Below are 22,894 nucleotides of genomic sequence, written 5' to 3'. Positions count from 1 at the left end.
GATTTAGATATCCGATTTTTTTTTTGCAGATTCAAATGTATTTGAATTCAGATTTTAAACTTATTATTTATTATAGATTCAAAATGGATATAGATGAATAGATAATTTGAATATTCATTATTTAAATTCACATTATTTATTCGAATAACAAATGTAAATTTGGATTCGGAGTTGGAGATCCGAATCCAATTGAACATATAAAAAATAATTTTAGTTGATTCATATTCGAATTTTGCGGATTTGAATATTCGAAAAAAATTAAAAATCTTAAAATTTTTATTTTTATTTTAAATTTGGATATTCGAAAATTAATATTATTTAAATTGGATCCACGTATTCAGATTTAGATTATAAATTGGATCCATAAACCTTTAAGAATTTCTCTCATGGATAATGCTCAATCATCAGGAGAAATCAGATTCATTGTACCTAGACATTGACATATAGGTTCATTGAACTTGGTCATTCCAAAACAACTTCACAACCGTTGGTTTTTTTTAGCAAAGCTCTAGCCCCTTTAAAATAGTAATAATCATTGAACAACGTCGGCTACTATTTCCCACGTAGATATTCAGACATATATGACATCATTAATACAGTAATTAAAAGATGCCGATATTTTTTAATTGACTAAATAAGTCCTTTTTTTTCTTTTTTTTTTTTAAGATTTAGAATAATAAATCAATTTTAGAGAGAGTGTATGAAAGCACGATCAACTGGGCGAGCTTTCTGCACAGTTAACATGAAAGCTTATTCTGCTGGATATACTTTCACACACACTCTTTAAAATCGATCTATTTTTTTAAATCTTGAAAAAAATGAACTATTTGACTAATTAAAAAAATCGGCATATTTAGCCTATTTAATCGTAATTAAAAAAAACATTACAATGTAAAAAAAGAGAGTTAATTTCACCAGACATTCTCCAAACTTTGACCCTTATTTTAAATTGATCCCCAAACTTTAAAAACATTCTAATTATATGATGTAATTTAAAATAAAAAGAAAAGTAAAATGTTGTCGTATAATTTTTAAAATTAAAAACTAAAAATAAAGTAAAAAAACAAAAAGAGTGAAAGGATAGTTTTTGTAAAAGTTTCGAAAATCTCAAAATAAATTAACGATTTTAGTAATGAAAAGATCTTATTAATATAACATCGATAGTTTGAGGATGTAATTAAAAGGGATAAGTACCAAATTTATACATAAAGTTTGGTCCAATGTGCAATTCGGTACATGAATTTTGTTTTGGTGCAATTATACACATGAAACTTGAATTGCAATTCATTTGTATACATGAAGCTTTGATTTTGATTCAATTGTACACATTTAAATACATACATCCATTTATTTTTCATATTGAATTAATAGAATTGATCATGTACGCAATATATCCACGTAAAATGGTGCTAATTCGACAACATTGTTAGTGATTTATGAAAATTGAATCAAATCAAAATTTTAGGTATAAAATTGCATAAAATCAAAGTTCATGAATGGCATTGCACATTGGATTAAAGTTCATGTATAGTTTTGATACTTATCCTGGTAAAAGTACCATGGGGGCCCTTGTACTAGGAGTCGGATTGCATTTTATCCCCTCTACTTTAAAAAGGGCAAACTAGTCATTATACATTGATTAAAGAGCAAACTAGTCCTTCTGTTAAAAAAATCGTCAATTCCTACTATTTAAAACTGGTCCTTATAAACCAAAATAAGGCACACATGGCACGCCATGTGTAGCTGTCTAATTATTCTGTTAGTCACATTAGTTTTTAACAGTAGAAATGGATGGAATTTTTAATACAAATGATCAATTTGCTAATTTTTTGAGTTAAGGAAGGTAAAATGTAATCTGACTCATAGTAAAATGGCCTCCGTGATAATTTTACCTATTTATCCCTAATTAAAATGTTTTAAAGTTTAAGGACTAAATTAGAATGAAGATCATAGTTTGAGGATGATTGGTGCAATTAGTTCTAAAAAAATGTATATCGTACAGGTTCATAAATCCCTTATGTATTCAATGAATCTAGACCTAAAAGCAGGTGAAGTTCATTCAAAACAGTGAAGAATTAAGTCAAATCCCATTCAATACCCATATATCTCAGATACTCTATAAATACACAATTAATTCCATATTTAATTACACCATTTTCTGTAATCTTTACGACATATTCTTGGAATCCACTGATCTAAATGACCACATAGCAACGCCATTGTCAAAACTCCAAAAGCTTTAGCCTTTTGTTTTTGTTTTTTTTTTCAGTATAAAAGACATTTATACGTCCCCTTCGATCATATAAAAAAAGGGTTTAATTTTGTTGGTGATGATGGCAAGGATTCCGGTGAGGTTCAATAAGATAGCGGCGGCTTTTGACGAGGCGGCACGTGCGTCGACGGTGGTAGCAGTAGCACGGCAATGCGAGAGTAGTAGCGGAAGTGATCATTCGTCGGAAGATTTGTCAGATCTTTCGGACCTTGTAAATTATTTTATCGAAACTGATGATCATGAGGGTCATAAGACGGCTCCAGAGAAGGAAGATGATGAGCATGATGATGGGTCGGAGTCGGAGCCGGAGGGTTATTGGTCGGAGACCAAAGATGCTTTAAAGCGATTGGTGGAGAAGAACAAAGGTGATAACGTAAAGGTCAAGATCGTCGGACTTGTAGAACTGGCTTGCCGGAATGTTTTGGATATGTCGTCGGAGGATTTTAAACGTCGGATTATGTCTGATTTGAGAGATAATGGCTTTGATGCTGGTAAGTTTTTTTTTTTGCTTTCTCCATTTCTGCTACTGGTTTTAAATATGTAAAATTCAATTTTGGTCCCTAATTTAACCTATATACTTTAATTTTATCTTTAAAAGCATCCCTTTCCCAAAAATCATGCCCAATTATTTGGACTAATTAACAAATGTGGAACGAGCTTGCTTAAAGTTTTCGAAAATTTCAAAGGTCTATTTTTTTTTAAATTAGCAGCTTAATAAGAATTTCCAAAAACTTTGGAGGGTTTAATTAAAATTTATAAAAATTTGGAGAGTATTCATGAGAATTTTCAAAAATTTTGGAGAGTATAATTAAAGTTTTTAAAACTTTTGGAAGGCTTAATTAAATTTTCTTAAAATTTTGATGGGACCTAATTAAAATTTTCAAAAATGAGTATAATAAAAATTTTCCAAAATTTTTGGAGGGGCCAAGGACCTCTGCTCCAACAATGTTTCCCCCTGGTAATTAATCACATTATAAAAGGTGGAGGGACCAAATTAAACTACAAGCGAAAATCTCAAATTTAAACAAAGTAAAGGGATTAAAACCATAATTTAACCTTTTAAACTCCTTTCTTTAATAACAACATTGCTTGAACAGGACTGTGCAAATCACGGTGGGAGAAATTCGGGAGGCACCCAGCCGGACGTCACGAATACATAGACGTGAACGTGAACGGGGCTCGTTACATCATCGAACTTAACCTCGGCGGTGAGTTCGAAATAGCTCGACCAACAACGAGTTACGACTCACTTACCCAGATTTTCCCACGGGTTTTCGTCTGTAAACCAGAAGAACTTAAGCAAATCACGAGATTGATGTGTAAATCGATGAGGGAATCGATGAAAAGTAAGGAAATGAAAGTGCCACCTTGGAGAAGACTTGGGTACATGCAGGCTAAATGGTTTGCTCATTATAAGCGTACAACAAATGACGAAAACTTGGCCAAAAATGCTTCAAAGAATGTAGCAACAGCGACGAAGTGATCGGTTGGGTTCGAGGAATTATCGACGGTTTCATTTTATTGCAGAGATGGTTTCGTTGCTAATAGTAAAATTGGTTTGAAAGTTGGTTATTTGAGTGCTGCGTTTATGCAGTCATAGCTAATAAAGATGATATTCTATGCATGGGTTATGTGTATGTATATAGTGACGATTTTGGAGGTAATTTTTGTTGATTGCTTTATGTAACTAATGATCACCACAAGGTCCGAATTATTTCACATTGTTAGCATTTATTCATTACATTTGGGGGTGATTGGTTTGCCAAATGTAATATCACGGATCATAATGTTATATTTCATATTTCGACCATCTTGTAATATATGATGTAATTTCATTACGATTTATTCTTTAAATAATCTTAGATTATAGGTGTAATCTTAAATTTTGGACCAATTTGTATTTTATTTTTACTACTCTAATCTATTCAAGCTTTTTTTAAGACGGATTAAAAACCAAAAAAATGTTTTTTTTTCTTAATAGTGAACTGGTAGTTGTCATACGTTACCATTCTAATCATTATAATTTATTTACTAATGTATTAGTTATGATTATAGCTATAATTATGATTGGTGTTGCAATCATTTTTCATGAATTATTGTAATTATGATTTATAAATTTAATTCAAAACAGTATATTTATTAATATATATACATTGTAATAAAATGTAATAATCGTAATAATTTATCATAATTTTATGAAAATTGAGACTAAAAAAATTAAAGAAACTAAACTTGTTAAAAAATCCATAACAAGGATAATTGAGTAAAATATGCTTCTAAGTAATCTTACATTCTAACCAAATGAACCAAATAAGATAATTACACATTACACCCATAATCTTATATTCTCGTAACCCTATTACGAAAAATAATTTAAGATTCGACGAAATAAACGCCATCAATAATTAACAGTGGATTTTTACAATTATGTGAAATATGTTGACATAATTGGCCAACTTGGTTACTTTATGATTTGATAATAATTATATTATTTTTATGTATAGTTTTGTACCCTTTCTTTTTTCAAGGAACTGTACTTTGTCTGGTTTTGATCACTCTGAAATGGATCATTTGGCATTTGGATAGATCTTAGTTTCATTTTAAAATCCTAAATAGCTTTCTTTTGTGGTTTGGTATGAACAATTAGCGACGGTTTTGTCCTATTTAGAGACGGTTCCGTTGCTAATAATAAAGGTGGTTTGAAAGTGGTTATTTGAGTGCTGTGTTTAATGCAAATGCTAGGTTGAAATCGTAGATTATGATAATGATATTCCATGCATGGGTTTAAGTGTACATGTAGTGACAATTTTCGAAGCAATTTTCGTTTGCTATTTTCTGTAAGTAATTATCAGCTTAGGGTTTCGATATTTGTAAAGATAAGTTATAAAAGGGTATTTATAATTGTTGGAATTTTCATTACATTTGTTGTCAACATAATTGGCCTATTGAGTTTCTTTATAATTTGATAAGAGTTAATGCACTATTTGGGGTTTACTTGACAATGGTTTTCATGTTGGCGCCTGCAAAGTGCAGAGATGATTTCATTGCTAATAATAAAGCTGGTTTAAAAGTTGGTTATTTGAGTGATGTATTCAATGCAAATGCCATTGGGTTGCAATCGTAGCTAATATTCGATGCATGGGTTTAATTGTACACATATAGTGACGATTTTGGGGACAATTTGCGTCGGCTATTTTCTTCAAGTAATTATTAGCTTAGGGCTCATTTTTTTTTCTCATTTGGCAGTATTTATGTTCGAAAATATGTTGAAATAATTGAAATTCAAAAGTATACAATAAAAACTCTATGTTAAAAATTATACTATAAAAAGTGTCAGATTGAGTTTTAACTTGATTGGTATGAGTATTGTTGTTAATGCAGTAGGACAAAATTCGAGTATGCTAAAATGCATTATCTTCCTATATAGATTAGAGAGAGACTATAAATAATTTTAGATATCGTGTAAAGAAATAGATATAATAAAAATCTAACGAGATTAATATTAAAAAAGAAGTATACCATACAGAAGTACTCTATGATTGTTCTCAGTTTCCAAACTAGGCGCTAGAGTAAGATTACAACATAGTATACCTCAATGGAGAATAATGTCGACATTGGTTTCCACAATATATAGGAATTTATGGGTACTTTTTAAAAATATTGTATTTTAGAAAATATTTTAAAATTATTATACCTTTTAAATTATTTAGAAAAATATGATTGATATTCAATTAATCGATGAACTCGAGTTAATCAATTTATATTTATATAATTAAAAAAAATAAAACACTTACAAGATTAATCGTGAGATTTATTTGTTCAATTATTTACGCTGTTAAATTTGTTGACAGGGGTAGATGTGAGCAAAATCCGATTCGATTTGAAAAATTTGATAAAAAATAAATTTTAAATTAAATAGTTTGAGTTATTTGAGTTAATCAAGTTATTCGGATCAACTTAAATAAAAAAAAATTAAGATTTTCGGTTTAACTCGATTATGAATTACAGAATTCGAGTTATTCTAAAATTCGAAAAAGAAAATGCAAAACTATGTCGTTTTGATAAATTTTTACTCATTAAGTTAAATGGCAAAATTATTATATTTGTTTATGTAGTTAAATAATATTGTACTTCGTTTACTAGTTAAATAATCGGTCCACGTAAACACAACATTGAGTATAAATAATAGGATTTGTTAACTCGACTAGAAGAAAATTGAAATTGAATTCGGTTGCTAAAATATGATTCGTCAACTCGACTAACTCAAAATTTTTTAACTCGATTCATTCGAATCAATCAAATACTCACCCCTAGGCAGGGGCGAAACTAGGGGGTTGGTAGGAGCCCGATCCCCTTAAAATAGAAAATTTTTCATCTAGGCCTTTTAAAATTTTTAAAATTTTAAATTAGTAAAGGTAAAATTGCACTTTAGGCCCCTAAACATAATAAAATTTTGATTTATTCTTTTAAAATTTATAAAGATATAAATTATTAAAATGGCGAAATTATATTTTTACTATCGTAAAATTAAATTTTGGCCCTATAAAAAAAATAAAAAAAATGGACGATTAACTTGAATTTATCAAAAAGTTCTAACAGTATTAACTGTTGAATTTGAATTTTGAAATATGAAAAATAAACAGGCTAAATTCCAAAATTTTGAAAGGTACGGTGACTTATAACATATTTTAACATTTAGTATATTTATTTTTTATGTTAGGTTTATTTATTTAGACCAATTTATTTGGGTTTTATTTGTTCGGGAAAGTTTTTACGAATTTAGGCTAATAAATTGGATTAAACTGGTTGAATTCATTTTGATTCGTGGTTTAATGACTATATTGAATAAATCGAATCTGTACCATTATTAATTTTCGATTTAATTAGTTCGATAAACTAATCCGATCAGATTCCGACAACATTGAATAGCTGTTATTTAACTATTTATTAAATTAGTAAGATTGATAAAAATTATGGAATTTATTTCTTTCCGGAAAAGGAAAAAAATAATTAAAAAGGAGAAAATGACTTCAAGCAATAGAAAGTAGTCATTCCAATTTCCAATCATTACAGTAATCACCATCACAATAAAAAGGCAGTAATATTACCACATCATGAGCCAGTACACAAATTTAACGGTTCTGATTCGCCCTTGCATTCTGGACCTGGCCACACCAAATCCAGGCCCAAACTTTCTACATAAAAAAGAGTGAGAAGAGGGGAAAGAAAAAAACAAATAAGCGAAAATTCCGTTTTTTTATTTTTAGAGCGACTCACGGCAAATTCGCCACCGATCTAACACGGCTGAGTTTAATGGAAGGAGTAGGAGCTCGACTTGGTCGGTCCTCCACTCGGTATGGACCGGTCACGGTGTTCACCGGACCGGTAAGAAAATGGAAGAAGAAATGGGTACACGTTTCCCCTTCTAACACCGGCGGTGTCGGCGGTAACAACAATAATCATTCTCAAAATCACCATAGCAACAGCAATGGTACTTCTAACGGTAATAACGGTCCTCATCTTGTCCTTTTTAAATGGACCCCAATAACCCAAAGCCAAAACAATAACAACTATACGAACAATTCTCCTAAGGAGGATACGGTAGCGGCGCCGGAGGAGCCTCCGAGGCGGAAATTTAAATACATTCCGGTAACTTTTTTATTTCTTCCTTGGGTTTCGTCAATTTCGAATTTTTTGGTTGTGATTTGAAGTTTTCCGTCTTTGTTTATACTTTGTATTGATTTTCTTGGTGGGGATTTACTGTGAATTAGGATCTGATTTTGGTGTTTATTGGTATAAATTACTGGATCTGTGAGCTGGGGTTTGGGTTTATAGTGGTTTTAGGGTTTTCTTTTGTGGTTAGATTCAATGGAACCTGCTTTGAAAGTAAGGATTTCTCAAGATTAATATGACTGATGGAGCTTTGGGTGATTGGATTTTGATACTATAATATACATTGACTCTATAATGTTTATTTTGATCTTTTTTTTCTTTGATCGAAGGCTGAAATTTTAAGAGTTTCATATATATATATTTGTATATTTGTCAAAATCTGTTCTTAACTTGTTTAGAAGCTAATTTTAATTGCATAGCTAATTTGGGTATTATGTATAAAGGATATAGAAAAATAGAGCTGCTTGTCGTCCTTATGCTCATAGATACATTTCAAGGTTTCATAAAGGGTATCCCTTTTTCTTTTCTCGGATTAGGGCCAGCCTTGGTAGCAATTGATATGGTTGGTACTTTGTGATTAGAAGGTCACGGATTTGTGTTGCGGAAACAATCTCTCTGCAAAAAGCCATAGGGAGGTTGCATAGTATAAATGAGCTTTTTTGAGCCTTGCAAAGCGGTAGCCTTTTGGCAGCGGGAGAAACGATTTCTATGCAGTTGCTTTAAGCAACTTGGTTCTAGTAGTGGTTAAACCTATTTGGTCTAGGTAAAAGTACATGGTACTAGGAGTTAGATTTCATTTTGCCTCTTCTATTTAAAAAATGGGCAAATTATTCCCTATACATTAGATCAAAGAGTAAATTGGTCATTTCCATTAAAAAATTCATCCATTTGTACTGATAAAACTAGCATGGCTGATAGAATAATCAAACAATAACATGTGGCACGCCACGTGTACCTTAGGGCCTCCATGGTACTTTTACCATCTGATCTAGTATGTGAAATTATTGTAGCATGATATGTAGCATATAATAATCTTGCCGACAGAGCTAAACCCGTATGTCAGTCGGTGTTAGAAGAGTCTTGCTTTGGCCTTGAATCCCTTTAAAATCTAGCTTGTGCAGTTTGTTGTCGAGGTTGTCAATTGGTTTCCATTGGCACGATGTACAATGCTCATGCCTTTGTTCGTAACAAGGATAACAACTGCTTTTGTCAAGTGGGTTTTTACGGCATATTTTAGGGATCAGTTAATTTTCGGTTCATAAAACGTATAATTGTTTTGATTGCTTGACCGTGCAGATTGCTGTGTTAGAAGAACAAAAAAGGGAAGCTGCTGAAAATGAGGCTGCAGAAGACGATGAAGCTAAACCGAGTGAGTCTGACCCCAGTGTAGCCGAGCCAACTTCCAGGACAGATGGTTTTGATGAAAAACCTGACATTAACGATGTGCCTATGGAAGAAAATGAGGTAAGCTGCTAATTATTGATGTCTTTCCCTTTGGGGTGGGGGCGGTTCGGGACAGGGACTCCTTGCCTCTACACTTATTATTATATTTTCAATTTTTGTCTCAGGAGGATGATAAAATGGTACGACAAGATCTGAACGAAAGCACATTGGATTTGAGTTTAGGTTTGACAGCCCATGATGGTGAGTCTGATTCGAAACCAAATCGCCATGGACAGTTGGAAAGAGTGAAATCGAGTAGCCGCTAGTAATATCGATAAAGATGATAAAGTAGAGACATTGGCTCGGCATTCTTCTTAGAGATTCAATTTTTCCTCCGGCCTTTCTTATCGGTTGGTCGTCTTTTAACTCTTAAAGCTAAATGCATTCGAAAATGGCTTATCTTTGTACGTTTAGTTCTTTTTTATTTGATACTCCATTGATTAGCTGATTGCAATTTGTATTTGATTAAGAACAGAACAGAACAATCTATTGTTTTGGTAGAACATCCCATCCATATTGTTTGTTTCCCCACTAGATTTGTAGGATATGTTGGGGGACAGGATATGTTGGGACATACAAATTAAATTGGTCCTTTGAATGTCTTTTTATGGAAATTTATTTTCTCAGGTTGCTTAATTCTTTCCATTATCAAAATGGTCCCTACTGTCCTACTACACCAGTGACATGCAGAATTGAATCTTACTATTTGTAGCAAATTCGATAAAGATTCCAATAAAAGCAATTAAAAACAAAAACCATTAAAGATTCACGTTTCATTCATGTACGAATTGTCTTAAATGTATCAAATTAGTCCCTTAAAAAATATCATTTATTGCTTCACGAAATTTTATTTTGAAAGCTTTTTTATGATTTTGCAGATAAAATGTTTTATTTGTGATTTAACTGTAAATGAGAAATAATTTTTATGTCATTTTTAAACCAGCAAACATTATCTTTGTTTTAGTTTGATGTTTTTAATAGTACAAGGATTAAATTAATTGATATAATAATAGAATAATTAATTTGATCTAGTACTTATAATAGAAGAATTTCATAGATACTTCCACCCATTCCATTGTGTATTTTAGTCACTTCACCGTGCTGGTAAACAACAACATATCTGCATGATAATAAAAAAAACAATAATTTTAATTTATCATTATTAAGATAATGAATTGATAAGACAACAAAAGTATTACGGAGGTGTTTGTACTAAGAGTCATATTACATTTTGCCTTTTTTACTACAAAATGAATAAATTAATTCCTATAGGTAGTTCAATGAACAAACTGATTTTTATTATTAAAAATTTCATCTATTTGCACAGTTAAAAATTGACGTGATTGATGGAATAACCAGACAATAATATATGGCGTGTCACACGTAAGTCATCTTGATGTACAATGACCAATTTTTAACAATAGAATTGATAAAATTTTTAACAGAAGAACTAGTTTACTCTTTGATCTAACGTATAAAAACTAATTTGCTTAGAGACTCCTAATATAGGGGACCTGCATGATACTTTTACCTTGGTAAGATACATTGTACTCTTAGAAAACAATATTGAGGGGAGACATTCATGATTTCGAAAAGGTCTTCATGGACATGGATAGTAAAAGAGACACGAAAGATGCTTTAATATAGCAAAAAGGAAAAAGAACTACCTTGGAGTAAAAGGAAGGACTGGGACGTTTGCTCCGAAGAAAATTTGAAGAATGGGATGATTTTGGAGGAGCACTAATAGGGAAAGTGAAGGAGGGAGCATTCTTCTCCTCTTTCTTTTTGTTAAATATTGCAGTGAACTTTTGACCTGATGTTGGATCAGTTTCATCCCATTCCCCAAATGGAGGTATTGTTGCTGTTTCATCATGTTTCTATACTCAAAATTCCATCATGTTGTCAAGTGAAAATTGAAATGACGAGACAAAATAGTTATGATCAAATATTAAACCTAGAAATGGAAATGATGCAATCTTAATGACTAATTGTCCATTGAAAGTTGTACATTTTCTATTGATACTAGTTGAGGGGAGGTTGACTTTTTTTGGAAAAATTTTTAAAGTGTTGTCTGTTCAAAACTGACATATCCCTCACCAGGTTGGTATTGTCTTTGGCCTAGATTTCTTCTCTCAACTCTGCAAAGAGCCTAAGTGCTTCAGGCGATGGGTTCAACAGGGTGGGAGAACCTTGTTGAGATGGAATTTGTGTGGCACACGACCACCTTATCAAGTGGTGGCATAAATGCCAATTGATGCAATTTAAGACATGGGTTTAAACCCAAGTGTCAATGCTTACATCTTATTGGTAGGTGATCGTACACTATACACAGTTTGATCTAACGAAGTACTCCCGCTCTATTGAACCTGTTGCTTTAGGCATTCAGATTTTCTGTAGAGTTAGAAGATGAAACTCTAACTAGAGACAATATAGATTAGTTGAGGGGTCCATTGGCCCTTAGACAAATGCCACTTCAAAAACTTATTCAAATAGAGTAGCCTTCTCTCAACAATACTCTTTGGTCTACATTGTTGGAACTCGTGTTTATTAGGAATATATTTTCAAGTTAACTACACTTAGATAGACATATTAAATGCTAACTCAAAAACAACGTTAAAATATGTGGATCAAACTGTAAACACGAGTGTAATTATCATATGAACAATTTAGACTTAATTTGTTAAAAAGTTGATATAATTTTCGTAAATTTACATATTTTTAGCACGTCAAATTCAAACTATTCATGCAAACGGATTCTCAATTTTCTTTTTCAACAAACAAAACGGCTACATGAAATAACAAAAAACATGAAACAAAACAAAGAAAGCTTACATTCATGGATGATGAGAGAGTAACAATGGAAGATGATTATTTTCTGGTTTCTTCAAACAAAACCCCTTGAAGGAGTCCTTTGTGTTCTAGAAATGGTCACCTTTAATAGACCAAAAAAGAGAAAGTTGTAAGCTTTTTTTGACAAATCGGAGGATCCTAGGTGAGCTTCAAAAGGCTTTAGTTTCTAATTATTCAGACAATGATTCGATATGACCAAAGTACTTTGTGTTTCTGTTCTAACATTTTGGATAATGTTTGAGTAATACGAAGTTAAAAAAGAAGATTAAATATTTGTTTTTGACTAATGATTAAATGTCCACATGAATTGACCTTTTTGTCCTTCTCTTTGCTTCTACTTTGTTGTATTTTACATTAGTTTTGTTGGGGACTAGAATGGCTTTTTCTGCATGGAGTATAGCCATGTCTATTTCTTTATAGAAAGTTTTGATGTTGGGACCGGATTAAGTTTAGGGTAAAATTATACTTTTGTCTACTTTATTAAAAAATAGTTGAATTAATCCCTACATGTTAAATTAAAGGGTGAACCGGTCCTTTTGTTAACAATTCTATCAATTTTTACTGTTAAAAACTAGTCCTTATATGTTAGCATAAGGTACACGTATCTAGTTATTTTGTCCGCCACACTAGTTCTTAACAGTAAAAATGGATGAAATTTTTAATAAAAAGAACCTATTTACTCTTCAATTTAACATACAGGGACCATATTGCCCATTTTTTGAGTAAAGGAGGAAAATGCAATTTGACTCATAATATAGGGACCTCTATAGTATTTTTACCTTCAGTTTAGATAAAATTCATATCAATTTATTTATTTTATTAAAATACTATATTTTAATTTTATAATAATGATTTTGTGTGTGTATGTATATTAGTTATGATTTATTTTTTAATTTTTATCAATAAATGTTAGGTGCAATGGTAATGCGTATTGCACACTCATAAAGAAAATTTAAGTTTAAATTTTAAAATTGATATTGTTAAGAGTGGAATCACTGAAAGAATTAGTTTCGTTAATGGTTAAACATAAATAGAGAATATATTGGTTCTATAAAACAAATTCTTGCAAGTTTCAAGATGAAACAATCCAAGGTGGAGGCTTTAAAAAGAAAGAAAATTAGAGTCGAATTTAATATTAAAACTCAAGAAAATTAGAGTCGAATTAGAGTCGAGTTTTCAGTTATCATGTGTGAGTTTTCGGTCTCACTAAGAGGCGCTTCAGTTGGTGGAGATAGGTATCCACAAACTCATGGGAGAGGTGTTAGTATTGTGCAACCATGGTACGATTTAATGTTGTGCACAATACTAATACCTCTCCTGTGAGTTTGCAGGTACCTATCTCTACCAATCGAGGTGCCTTCTTTTGTGAATCGTATAATGGCTCTCCATAGAGGTCGGACAAAACCTTGACACAGAGACGATACCTTCTGTTGAGGAGTCCATTAACTCTCTAATGGACGACACTTCAAAATCTTCTCTCTAAAGAGAGTCGACCTCCTCTCAACAGTTAATAAAGAGATGATGCAGATTTTTTATTATCTTTTTACTGTTATACGATCATAAAATTAAATTCACAAATCAAAATCCACTAACCCAAATATAATAACATTATAAAAGCAACTAAATTTAATTTAAGTTAATGTAACAATGACAATATTTGTTAAGAAATGGGCAATGGGTCAAATTAATTAAGTTCATATGGGTTTTAATTGAAGAAGGTGGTGACTTGACTTCTTTATGGGTTGGGTCGAGGTCTGGTTTCAAAAAAATTCAAGTTTAGGCCCGTTTTTGACTCACCCAAAAAATTCATTTCATTGTTGTTTTAATACAAAGTTTAGAACTACCTATAACCCCTCCCGAACCCTTATATAGGAGGATAAAATGTACTTAAGTGCACTCAAATCCACATTCTCTTGCACTAGCAACAATATGGATGCCAATCGAGTTAAGACTCAGTCGGCAAAACTCGTTTCATTGTTAAAAAAATAATAAAATATTAAAAACTATTTTTATATCAACATTTTATATATTTTTATAATCAATTTAATTTAATTTAAAATTTTTATTATTTAAATTAAACTCAAATTAGCTTGGTCCAAGATATAAAAATATTTATCCAAGCCCAACTCGAATTAGGTTTGGCCTATTGGGCTAGGTAGGCTATTCGAGCCATGGACAAGTTTAGTGATAATAGGTTACTAGCGGTGACAGTGATTGGTGAACCAAAGAAAGAAAAAGAAAGGTCAATTTTTACCATTAATCTCTATATTATGCATAAGTTGCCGATTTAACTTTTGTATTCTAATTTGATCAATTTTAGTATTTATACTTTTTAAATTGATCAATTTCAGTTATTGTACTTTTTAAATTTTAAAATTTGAGTTCGAAACCAAATGTTAGCAATTAAATCCCTTAGGTCAAATTTTACTATTGATCTCGTAAGTTGCGGGTTTAGTGTTTGGTCTAAAATTAGATCATTATACTTTTTAAATTTTGAAATTTCAGTCTCGACTTAAAAGATAACAATTAAATCCATTAAGTAAAATAATATAGTTTTTTTGCGAGTATTATGTGAAAATAGAAGCATTTAACTTAAGAACCTTTAATGGCTATCGTTTTATCAGGACTAAAGTTTTAACATTTGAAAAGTATAGGATTAAAAATGATTAAATTAAAGTATAGAGATTATATATGTTTATGTATACTACAGGGACTAATCGCCTAATTTAACCAAAAACATATGGTAAAGTGAAGTAATTACTATTTTTGAATTTAAATGTTAGCGAAAAGAGTGTCGATTCCATATCCATTTTCTGCAATTAGTCTCTTTAAGCTTCATTCTTAATCAGAGAATACCAATGGCTTCACATGACAAGAAACCTGCTAAGCCGTCAAGCAGCCGTTCCGGTGGCATCCGTACGCTCGCAGATCTCAACAGGCCGTCTGGACCTGATTCCGGCAGCGATTCCGATAATCCTCAGGAGTACTACACCGGCGGCGAGAAAAGGTCCTCTCTTATCTCTTTCTCTCGCCTATTTTTATTTTTATTTTTCAAAATTGTTTTGCTTACTTTCATTCCAATTCTTTCCTCTGAATTTAATCGATGCGTACGTATCGTTATTGTTATTATCAGCTGTGGATTCTTATCGCACAAATTTTTAAGCATCTTAAACCTAAGGTATTAGCGCATCTGATCTAAGAATAGCAGATCATGTTGAATTTAGTCCTTTGATAGCTTGAATTTACTTTACTTTTAGCTGCTTGATACGGAATTTCAGACGATATTGATAAATTATCTTACTGTACTTGTATTATGCCCTGTCTCTTTTGTAAATGATGCTAGTTTGAGCTTATATGTTCGTATTGCAAGTTGAATTCAACTTCTAGACAGGCATTCATAAAGGTTTTGTTTGAGAAATTTTGATGAATTGGGTACAATTTTTGTGTTGTTTGATAAGTACTTGCTACCTTGTTTCGGCACAATGGAGAAAACGATCTGTAGCTTTTCTCTGCCATAAAAATTCACTGCAAGCAAATGCAGTGTTTGTATTCATGATAGCAAATTAGTTTCAATTTTTCTAGGCAACATTCATAGGCTTCATCGAAAGTTTGTGTTATATGCTGCCATCAGGAGATATATAATTATTTTTCTATATTGATAGTATTGGAATGTCAGTAGTGCTGCATTTTTTGATGTATTTCCAGTATAACTATGAACTGCTAAGTTTTGGTCCGCACTTCTGATGTGAGGTTCAGTAACTGGTTGATTTATATGTACACATTTGTCATTCTTTTCATTGTTGATGAAACCATTTACTTTTCTATGTTAAGCTTTCTCGAGGTGTTCATCTTAAAGAAAATACCAACCCTGTAATTCAATATGATGAAATGCTTAAGGGTGATCGAGTATAACTCTTTAGATTTTGCAGTGGCATGCTTGTTCAAGATCCTTCGAAGAATAATGAAGTAGATGAGATTTTCAATCAAGCTAGGCAACTGGGAGCCGTAGAACGGCCAATTGAACAGCTTAATCCATCGTCAAGTTCAACAAGTTTTACTGGAACCGGTAGATTACTTTCAGGGGAAACTGTATCTTCTGTACCTCAGCAGCCTCAGACTGTTATTCACAACATTGTTTTCTGGACTAATGGCTTCACTGTAAATGATGGTCCTCTGAGAAGGTTGGATGATCCCGAAAATGCACACTTCTTAGAGGTAATGCTAATTAGGCGTTCCATTCTTGTGGTTTCTCTTTCATGCATCTTGCAAACATTTGTTTCATTCTATATGTTCTCCAAATACCTTTTTGTGTTGTATTAATAACTTGGTTGAATGTTGATGCAGAGCATCAGAAAGTCCGAATGTCCTAAAGAACTTGAGAGTGCTGATAAAAGGTCTTCTGTTCATGTCAATCTGATAAAGAGAAACGAGAAATACCCTGTAAGTCTCTGTTTTCAGCATTGTATAGAATTTAGGAAGGGATCGAAAAGGCCTTCTTCAGACATGTATCTGTCTTCTTCTTATGTTCATTGAACACTAACTGGCTGATTCTTGAAGTCCACTTGATGATATCAATCCTGTGTTTTGTCTTTCATGCAGGAACCAAAGAAGAAGCACCAGGCAGCATTTCAGGGTGTCGGAAGAACTCTCGGTAGCAGCAGTACTTCCCCAACTCCTGAAGAAACCAGCAGTACCAGTCCTCTCAACACTGCTCCAAATCCTTCTCCCGGCCTGGTTGTTGACGAAAGTTTACCATCAACCTCAATTCAGCTTAGGTTGGCTGACGGGACTCGCATGGTCGCTCGCTTCAATTTGCACAATACGGTTGGAGACATCCGTTCGTTCATTGATGCATCTAGACCTGAGAGTGCAACAATTTATCAACTGCAGATGATGGAATTCCCGCCTAAACTTCTTGTTGATCCAACCCAAACCGTCGAGCAGGCAGGCCTGGCCAATTCCGTGGTAATACAGAAATTCTAGCTTGGGCTGCATAGAACTCGTCGATCTACTCATTACTATAACTGCTTATTGTACCGAGTGAAGATTTTCCATAATTTTGAACGATTATGAACCGCTACTATGTACAAGAAGCAGGTTTTGATGGCTGAGTCTGGTTAAATGGGATCAAATTGTTTGATTCTCCACATAGATAAATTTTTTCCGGAAACTTTCGACTATAGGATCCTGAAATGTCAACTCTCCATGGTCAGCCCCAAGCCACATATCCAGATATTTGCATGGAAAAGCCCCCACTCCACAATCGCACATTACTGCCAATTTGTTCACCAGTGCTTCATTACACTCAACATTAAAAAATTTTGACTAGTTGAAATTAATTTTTTAAGGTGTTTTAAGCCATAATCTTTGGTGTTTTTGAGGTGTTGTCATGTTAAAATTAACATTTTAACGAGTGAATATACCACCTTATCCAGAAAAAAATATTATTTTATAATAAAATAATGTGGTTTATCCACTTAATCAAAGGTTCATTAATTACATCATAATCCTTCCTATAAATGCGGCGGATCGTACGATTTTATTAAAAAAAAAGGCTTTAAATCGCCTATAAATACTTATATATATATTACATGCAAATCAATATGTTAAATTTGTAAAATTGACATCAAAATCATAATTTTTTTTGAGCTTATAAAACATATATTTTCGTACTTATTTTATTTTTGATTATAAGTATGTCAATTTAATTTATTATTTTACAACTTACTTCAATTATACATATCGAGACCACATTATTAATTAGATATATTGAGATGATAGAGGCACTTAAGATTTAACCCACGTTACTTTTAAATATCTTACCTGTTATATTAACTCCTAGTAAACTCTGTCGATCCTAACACAATTTTTTTTTCTTATCAAGCATTTATGTTAAACTGTAAACCACACTAATATTGCCGAATTTTATTTTGTTCAAAATTTTTTTTTAAAAAATTGATCATAAAAAGAGAGACAAAAATGAAATAAAAAATTTATTGATTGAGCTTAAATCGTTAGTCTCATATGTGGTGTAAATCTTCTTTTTATTTTTGGTTGATGTAAATTCTTATAATTCAACAATTGGTTTTTTTATGGTTTAACAATTTATCAACTCGAATCTCGATTGTAACCAATATTTTTTTACCTTTTCTATACCATTAACCTAAGTCCCGTTACAATATTGTAAAGACTTCTTGAATGGTGCGTCATCTCATTTATTTAGTGGTGGAGATTATATTTTCAAGCAAATCTATAGTAATAACATTTCTTATTCGACTGTTGAGTGCACATTACTTGAACCTTAAATACTTTGAATGCTTTGAGTGAACTTTAATAAAAGTGTTACTTGTTAAGTTTGAATTTAAGGTAATTATTGAGATAGGGTAGATGCCTAATGTTTTAAGCTTTAAAGATTTCTATTTGGATTGTTTGTATTCTTCATTGTCATTTTTGTTTCATTTCACTCAACTTGATTCGAAAAAATTTCAGATCGAGTTAGGATGATAAAATATGACTCGTTAACTCAATTAAATCAAAATTTTTTCATTCAATTCGATCGAACACTCACCCTTAAATGTTGAATGCCCAAAAGAGCTTAATGAATATATGTCAATTTGTAATGACCCAAATTCTAATATTGTCAAAAAATGGGATTTTAAAACATTATTTCCGTAAATAGAATCTGTGAATATAAAAAGTGAATTTCATGTGTTAATATGACCGGGACTGTAACTGGAATTTCAGCAGCTGGAGCTATAGGAATTGGGATTGGTATATGGGTGTTGAAAAGAGTGAGAGGTAAAGCACCTGTAACAGGTGGGGTTCAAAGCAATAAGAACAGGATTTTCGAGCTCTAAACTGAAACCTCATTAATGGTTTTTTGTTTACGTCTTGATTTTTGGTTTTTGTAAAACAAATTTGAGCCAGGATTCAATCGGTGATTTTGCAGGATATTTAATAGTATTATTGTATCATACAAAACAGAATATAATTCAGAGCAGACCATAAAAAGAATTCCATAATGTTTTCTGCAAATAAAATTACATACAAAACAGTTTTTTTCCTACAATTTGCTGCAAAAATTCCCGAGCCACCTTCATGTACCTGTACCGCCAAACAAGTCTCTTCACCACCACTTTGTTCCGGTCACCAATTTGCTTCAAAAATTGAGGTTATCTACGACCAGTCCGAGAGAAGGGTTTGGAGAGGACAGGCACTGCTGGTTGTTTCAGGAGGATTGTGGTCTTCCGAATTGAACCTCATCTTTTTCATCGGAGGCTCCTCTTCGTCAGTGTCATCTTTAGCATTTTATTGCGAATACTACAAACAACATAATCACCGATCTGCAATATTTAAGAAGAAACAATTAGTAATCTCAACCCTAGATGAACAAAACATACTAGTTAGGAAAAATCAGGGTTAGGGCCTACTTGTTTGTCTTCCTCGTCAACAAGCGAAAACTCATGCATGATCCAATGCCCTTTTACGCCTTCGTTGGAACCCTTCACTTCGTAAACAAAAAGTTTCCGATTCCCGATTTTCATCTTCTCATACATGATAGGATCGGTTTTCTGACCTTTCCATGTCCCACACCCAGCTACTCGATCAATATTTTTGCCTTTACCCTTTTTCTTCAACTTGGTGAAAACATAAAAAGTTTCGGTTGAAGTCTCAATGAAAACATTCCATGGCTCTTTATCTTGGTTGCCATAGATTTCGCATTCGGAGATAATATTGTAGGGTAACGGTTCTCCATTCACTTTCTTCCAGAGGTAATCTTGAAGGAGCTCAACGTCAGTTGGTTCAAACCGATAACCGGGAGGAATTCCCGTCATCAAGAACTGATATTCATAAGAATCGAACTCCATAAATTCAGTATCTGAATGAATGAAGAAAATAGGTAACTACTCTTAATTAAAAGTTGTAGAAACCTGAAAATTGTAGAAAGCTAATTAAATTTTCTTCTCGGCATCCAATATATAGAGGAATTTTTATACATATTTTGAAATTTAAAAATTATTTAAAATAATTTTAGTTTATCACGTTAGCTAGAAAAAAACAATTATTATTACATGAAAATACTTATATATATATCACATGAAAAAGAAGAATTATTATATTACATAAATACATCACCTTATCTGCGCAAAAAAAAGGATTATTATTACATGATAAACACTTATAAAAATTATAAAAATTAGTAAAGATAAAATTACACTTTAACCCTCTTAAAATTATAAAAATTTAATTTAATTCTTTAAAATTTATAAAAATATTGACTATAAAAAATTAAAATTTCGTTTGGTCCATTGAAAAATTGTTACATCTTCGCCCCTCGATGAAGGTAAAGAACCATGGAGGTTGAATTCAGAACACCACAATCCTCCTGAACCAACCAGCAGTGCCAGTCCTGTCCAAATCATTCTCCGGCCTGGTTGTAGACAACCTCAGTTTTTGAAGCAAATTGGTGACCGGAACAAAGTGGTGGTGAAGAGACTTATTTGGCGGTACAGACATGACGGTGGCTCGGGAATTTTTGCAGCAAATTGTAGGTGTTTTAAGCCATAATCTTTGGTGTTTTGAGGTATTTCTCATGTTAAAATTAACATTTTAATCAGTGAATACACCATCTTATCCAGAAAAAAAATATTATTTTATAATAAAATAATGTGGTTTATCCACTTAATCAAAGGTTCATTAATTACATCATAATCCTTCCTATAAATGAGGTGGATAATACGGTTATATATTACATACTAATCACAACAAAATAGCTTTTTAGCGGCGTTTGGATAAAAAAACGCCGCTATAAATCGAGGTGCACCTTTAAAAAATATGTTATCTTAAAATTTTAAATTTGTAAATTTGACATTAATTCATAATTTTTTTGTGAGCTTTTGAGCTTATAGAACCTATATTTTACGTGCTCAATTTATTTTTGATTGTGAGTATGTCAACTTGATTTGTTATTCTACAACTTGCTTCGGTTATACATGTCAATACCACATTATTAATTAGATATAGATGATAAAGACACTTAAGATTTAACCCACCCAACTTTTAAACATCTTACTTGTTATATTAACTCCTAGTAAACCCCATTGATCCTAACACATTTTTTTTCTTCTTGTCAACCGTTTATGTTAACCCGTAAACCACATTAATATTGTTGAATTTTACTTTGTTCAAAAAAAATTTAAAAAAATATTTGATGATAAAAAGAGAGACAAAAATGAATGAAAAAAATTGATTGAGCTTAAATCGTTAGAATCATATTTGGTGTAAAAGCTCATTTCTTCTCTTTATTTTTTGTTGATGTAAATTCTTGTAATTCAACAATTAAATTTTTTTTATGGTTTGACAATTTATCTGTAACACCCCCATGCCCGAAAAATTCACCGGAGTCAAGCTTGAGGTGTTACTAAACTTATCTTACCTTTTAAACAACTCTAAACCACTTATTTTAATTTTCAGAATAAACTATTTTTCTGCGTCATGGTTGCTTAAAAATTTATTTCTCGAGTTTCAAAACTCAAAATTAAGATCTGTAAATTTTTCCTGAAACTAGACTCATATATCTATCTACTAATTTTTTTCTAGAATTTTTGACTTAGCCAATTAGTATAGTTTATTAGTTAAAGTTACCCCTGTTTCAGAATTCAACTGCACTAGCCTCTACTTACTTCGAACCACTTTTCTCTCTGTACAAAAATCATATGACTATACCGTTTGTTTCTATTAAAACTAGATTCAATAAGGATTCTAACCATATAAATTAAACCACCTAATTATTTTTGTAAAATTTATGGTGAATTTCTAAAGTTAGAACAGGGGATCCAGAAATCGCTCTAGCCCTATTTCACCAAAACTCAGATACCCTATAAAATACAAAACCTTTACCTGCTTTGCTTATTCCATATGAAAATAGACACAACGAGCTTTAATTTCATATATTATTCACCATCAACCCATGTCTCTACAATTTCTTGTGATTTTTCAAAATCCTGTTATTTCTGATACTTGAATCTGTTTTTAAGTTACTTTCACATTTTTCTTAGTTTTCATGTGATAGTTACTACTTAATCATACATACTATTAAACATGTATATCATCAGCCACTCTATTAGCTAATCACTAGCAAGTATTTACACATCATTCATTGATCATATCATATCAAAAGAAACCAAGTTCCTATACATGCCATACACAAAACGAAACGTCTAACTATACCAATGTGATTTCTTCGATAGTGTGATCGGGTCTCCGACGTTTCCTTCGATCCTTGAGTGGCTTGATAAAAACTATAAGAAAAAGAAAATAAAGAGAGTAAGCACTAGGCTTAGTAAGCTTACAAGCAAATAAATTACAACATTCAACATAATAAATAATTATACATAATGTCACCTAGCCTCATAAACTTTCTTTGCTTCTCATTTTCTACCTTCTTCTTTACTCACTTACCTTCTTTCTTACCTGACCTTTCACTATTCATAAATATAATCTACCTTCCCTTTTGCTGATAATTCACTGTAATTTAACGTGTACCCGTTGAACCACTCGGAATACTAAGGATACTAGGGTCGTTCCTGTCTATCAATATCCTGCAAATGCCATGTCTTCGACATGGACTTACATGAATTATTCCTGTCTCCAATG

At 31.9% G+C, this 22,894-nt stretch overlaps 4 protein-coding genes across 6 annotated transcripts; 3 read left to right on the top strand and 1 right to left on the bottom strand.

Moving 5' to 3' along the window:
* Positions 1-2,218: 2,218 nt before the first annotated feature.
* Positions 2,219-4,074, top strand: LOC107961517 (uncharacterized). The gene is made up of 2 exons (XM_016897628.2): positions 2,219-2,763; positions 3,370-4,074. Exons 1-2 carry the CDS (start codon positions 2,331-2,333, stop codon positions 3,753-3,755), a joined length of 819 nt encoding a protein of 272 aa, XP_016753117.1. The 5' UTR covers positions 2,219-2,330; the 3' UTR covers positions 3,756-4,074.
* Positions 4,075-7,443: 3,369 nt separating this feature from the next.
* LOC107960174 (uncharacterized protein DDB_G0285917) lies at positions 7,444-10,024 on the top strand. Its single transcript, XM_016896454.2, has 3 exons — positions 7,444-7,921; positions 9,242-9,409; positions 9,514-10,024. Exons 1-3 carry the CDS (start codon positions 7,586-7,588, stop codon positions 9,652-9,654), a joined length of 645 nt encoding a protein of 214 aa, XP_016751943.2. The 5' UTR covers positions 7,444-7,585; the 3' UTR covers positions 9,655-10,024.
* A 5,004-nt stretch (positions 10,025-15,028) lies between these two features.
* On the top strand, positions 15,029-17,385 carry LOC107960175 (plant UBX domain-containing protein 4). 3 transcript variants are annotated; one of them, XM_016896455.2, is made up of 5 exons: positions 15,038-15,245; positions 15,372-15,416; positions 16,168-16,453; positions 16,583-16,678; positions 16,838-17,385. In XM_016896455.2, exons 1-5 carry the CDS (start codon positions 15,097-15,099, stop codon positions 17,219-17,221), a joined length of 960 nt encoding a protein of 319 aa, XP_016751944.1. In that variant the 5' UTR covers positions 15,038-15,096; the 3' UTR covers positions 17,222-17,385. The 3 variants fall into 3 exon arrangements, with proteins under 3 accessions (XP_016751946.1, XP_016751944.1, XP_016751945.1); XM_016896457.2 differs by lacking the exon at positions 15,372-15,416 and having other exon boundaries at positions 15,029-15,245; XM_016896456.2 differs by lacking the exon at positions 15,372-15,416 and having other exon boundaries at positions 16,159-16,453.
* A 1,798-nt stretch (positions 17,386-19,183) lies between these two features.
* On the bottom strand, positions 19,184-20,190 carry LOC107961060 (NAC domain-containing protein JA2). Its single transcript, XM_016897302.2, has 2 exons — positions 19,669-20,190; positions 19,184-19,581 (listed from the first exon to the last, which is right to left on the bottom strand). Exons 1-2 carry the CDS (start codon positions 20,104-20,106, stop codon positions 19,507-19,509), a joined length of 513 nt encoding a protein of 170 aa, XP_016752791.2. The 5' UTR covers positions 20,107-20,190; the 3' UTR covers positions 19,184-19,506.
* Between the last annotated feature and the right edge of the window lie 2,704 nt (positions 20,191-22,894).

Source organism: Gossypium hirsutum, chromosome A06, assembly GCF_007990345.1.
Source record: "Gossypium hirsutum isolate 1008001.06 chromosome A06, Gossypium_hirsutum_v2.1, whole genome shotgun sequence".
Lineage (NCBI taxonomy): Eukaryota > Viridiplantae > Streptophyta > Magnoliopsida > Malvales > Malvaceae > Gossypium > Gossypium hirsutum.
Note: the sequence above shows the minus strand (reverse complement) of the source record. Positions and strands in the feature narration are given on the sequence as shown.

Coding starts and splice junctions, on each gene's coding strand:
- LOC107960175 (XM_016896455.2), top strand. CDS start 15,097: ATGGCTTCACATGACAAGAAACCTGCTAAGCCGTCAAGCAGCCGTTCC. Junction 15,246..15,371: donor TACACCGGCGGCGAGAAAAG/GTCCTCTCTTAT, acceptor TGTTATTATCAG/CTGTGGATTCTTATCGCACA. Junction 16,679..16,837: donor AGAGAAACGAGAAATACCCT/GTAAGTCTCTGT, acceptor TCTTTCATGCAG/GAACCAAAGAAGAAGCACCA.
- LOC107961517 (XM_016897628.2), top strand. CDS start 2,331: ATGATGGCAAGGATTCCGGTGAGGTTCAATAAGATAGCGGCGGCTTTT. Junction 2,764..3,369: donor AGATAATGGCTTTGATGCTG/GTAAGTTTTTTT, acceptor TTGCTTGAACAG/GACTGTGCAAATCACGGTGG.
- LOC107960174 (XM_016896454.2), top strand. CDS start 7,586: ATGGAAGGAGTAGGAGCTCGACTTGGTCGGTCCTCCACTCGGTATGGA. Junction 7,922..9,241: donor GGAAATTTAAATACATTCCG/GTAACTTTTTTA, acceptor TTGACCGTGCAG/ATTGCTGTGTTAGAAGAACA. Junction 9,410..9,513: donor TGCCTATGGAAGAAAATGAG/GTAAGCTGCTAA, acceptor TTTTTGTCTCAG/GAGGATGATAAAATGGTACG.
- LOC107961060 (XM_016897302.2), bottom strand. CDS start 20,106: ATGGAGTTCGATTCTTATGAATATCAGTTCTTGATGACGGGAATTCCT. Junction 19,582..19,668: donor TTGACGAGGAAGACAAACAA/GTAGGCCCTAAC, acceptor TAAATATTGCAG/ATCGGTGATTATGTTGTTTG.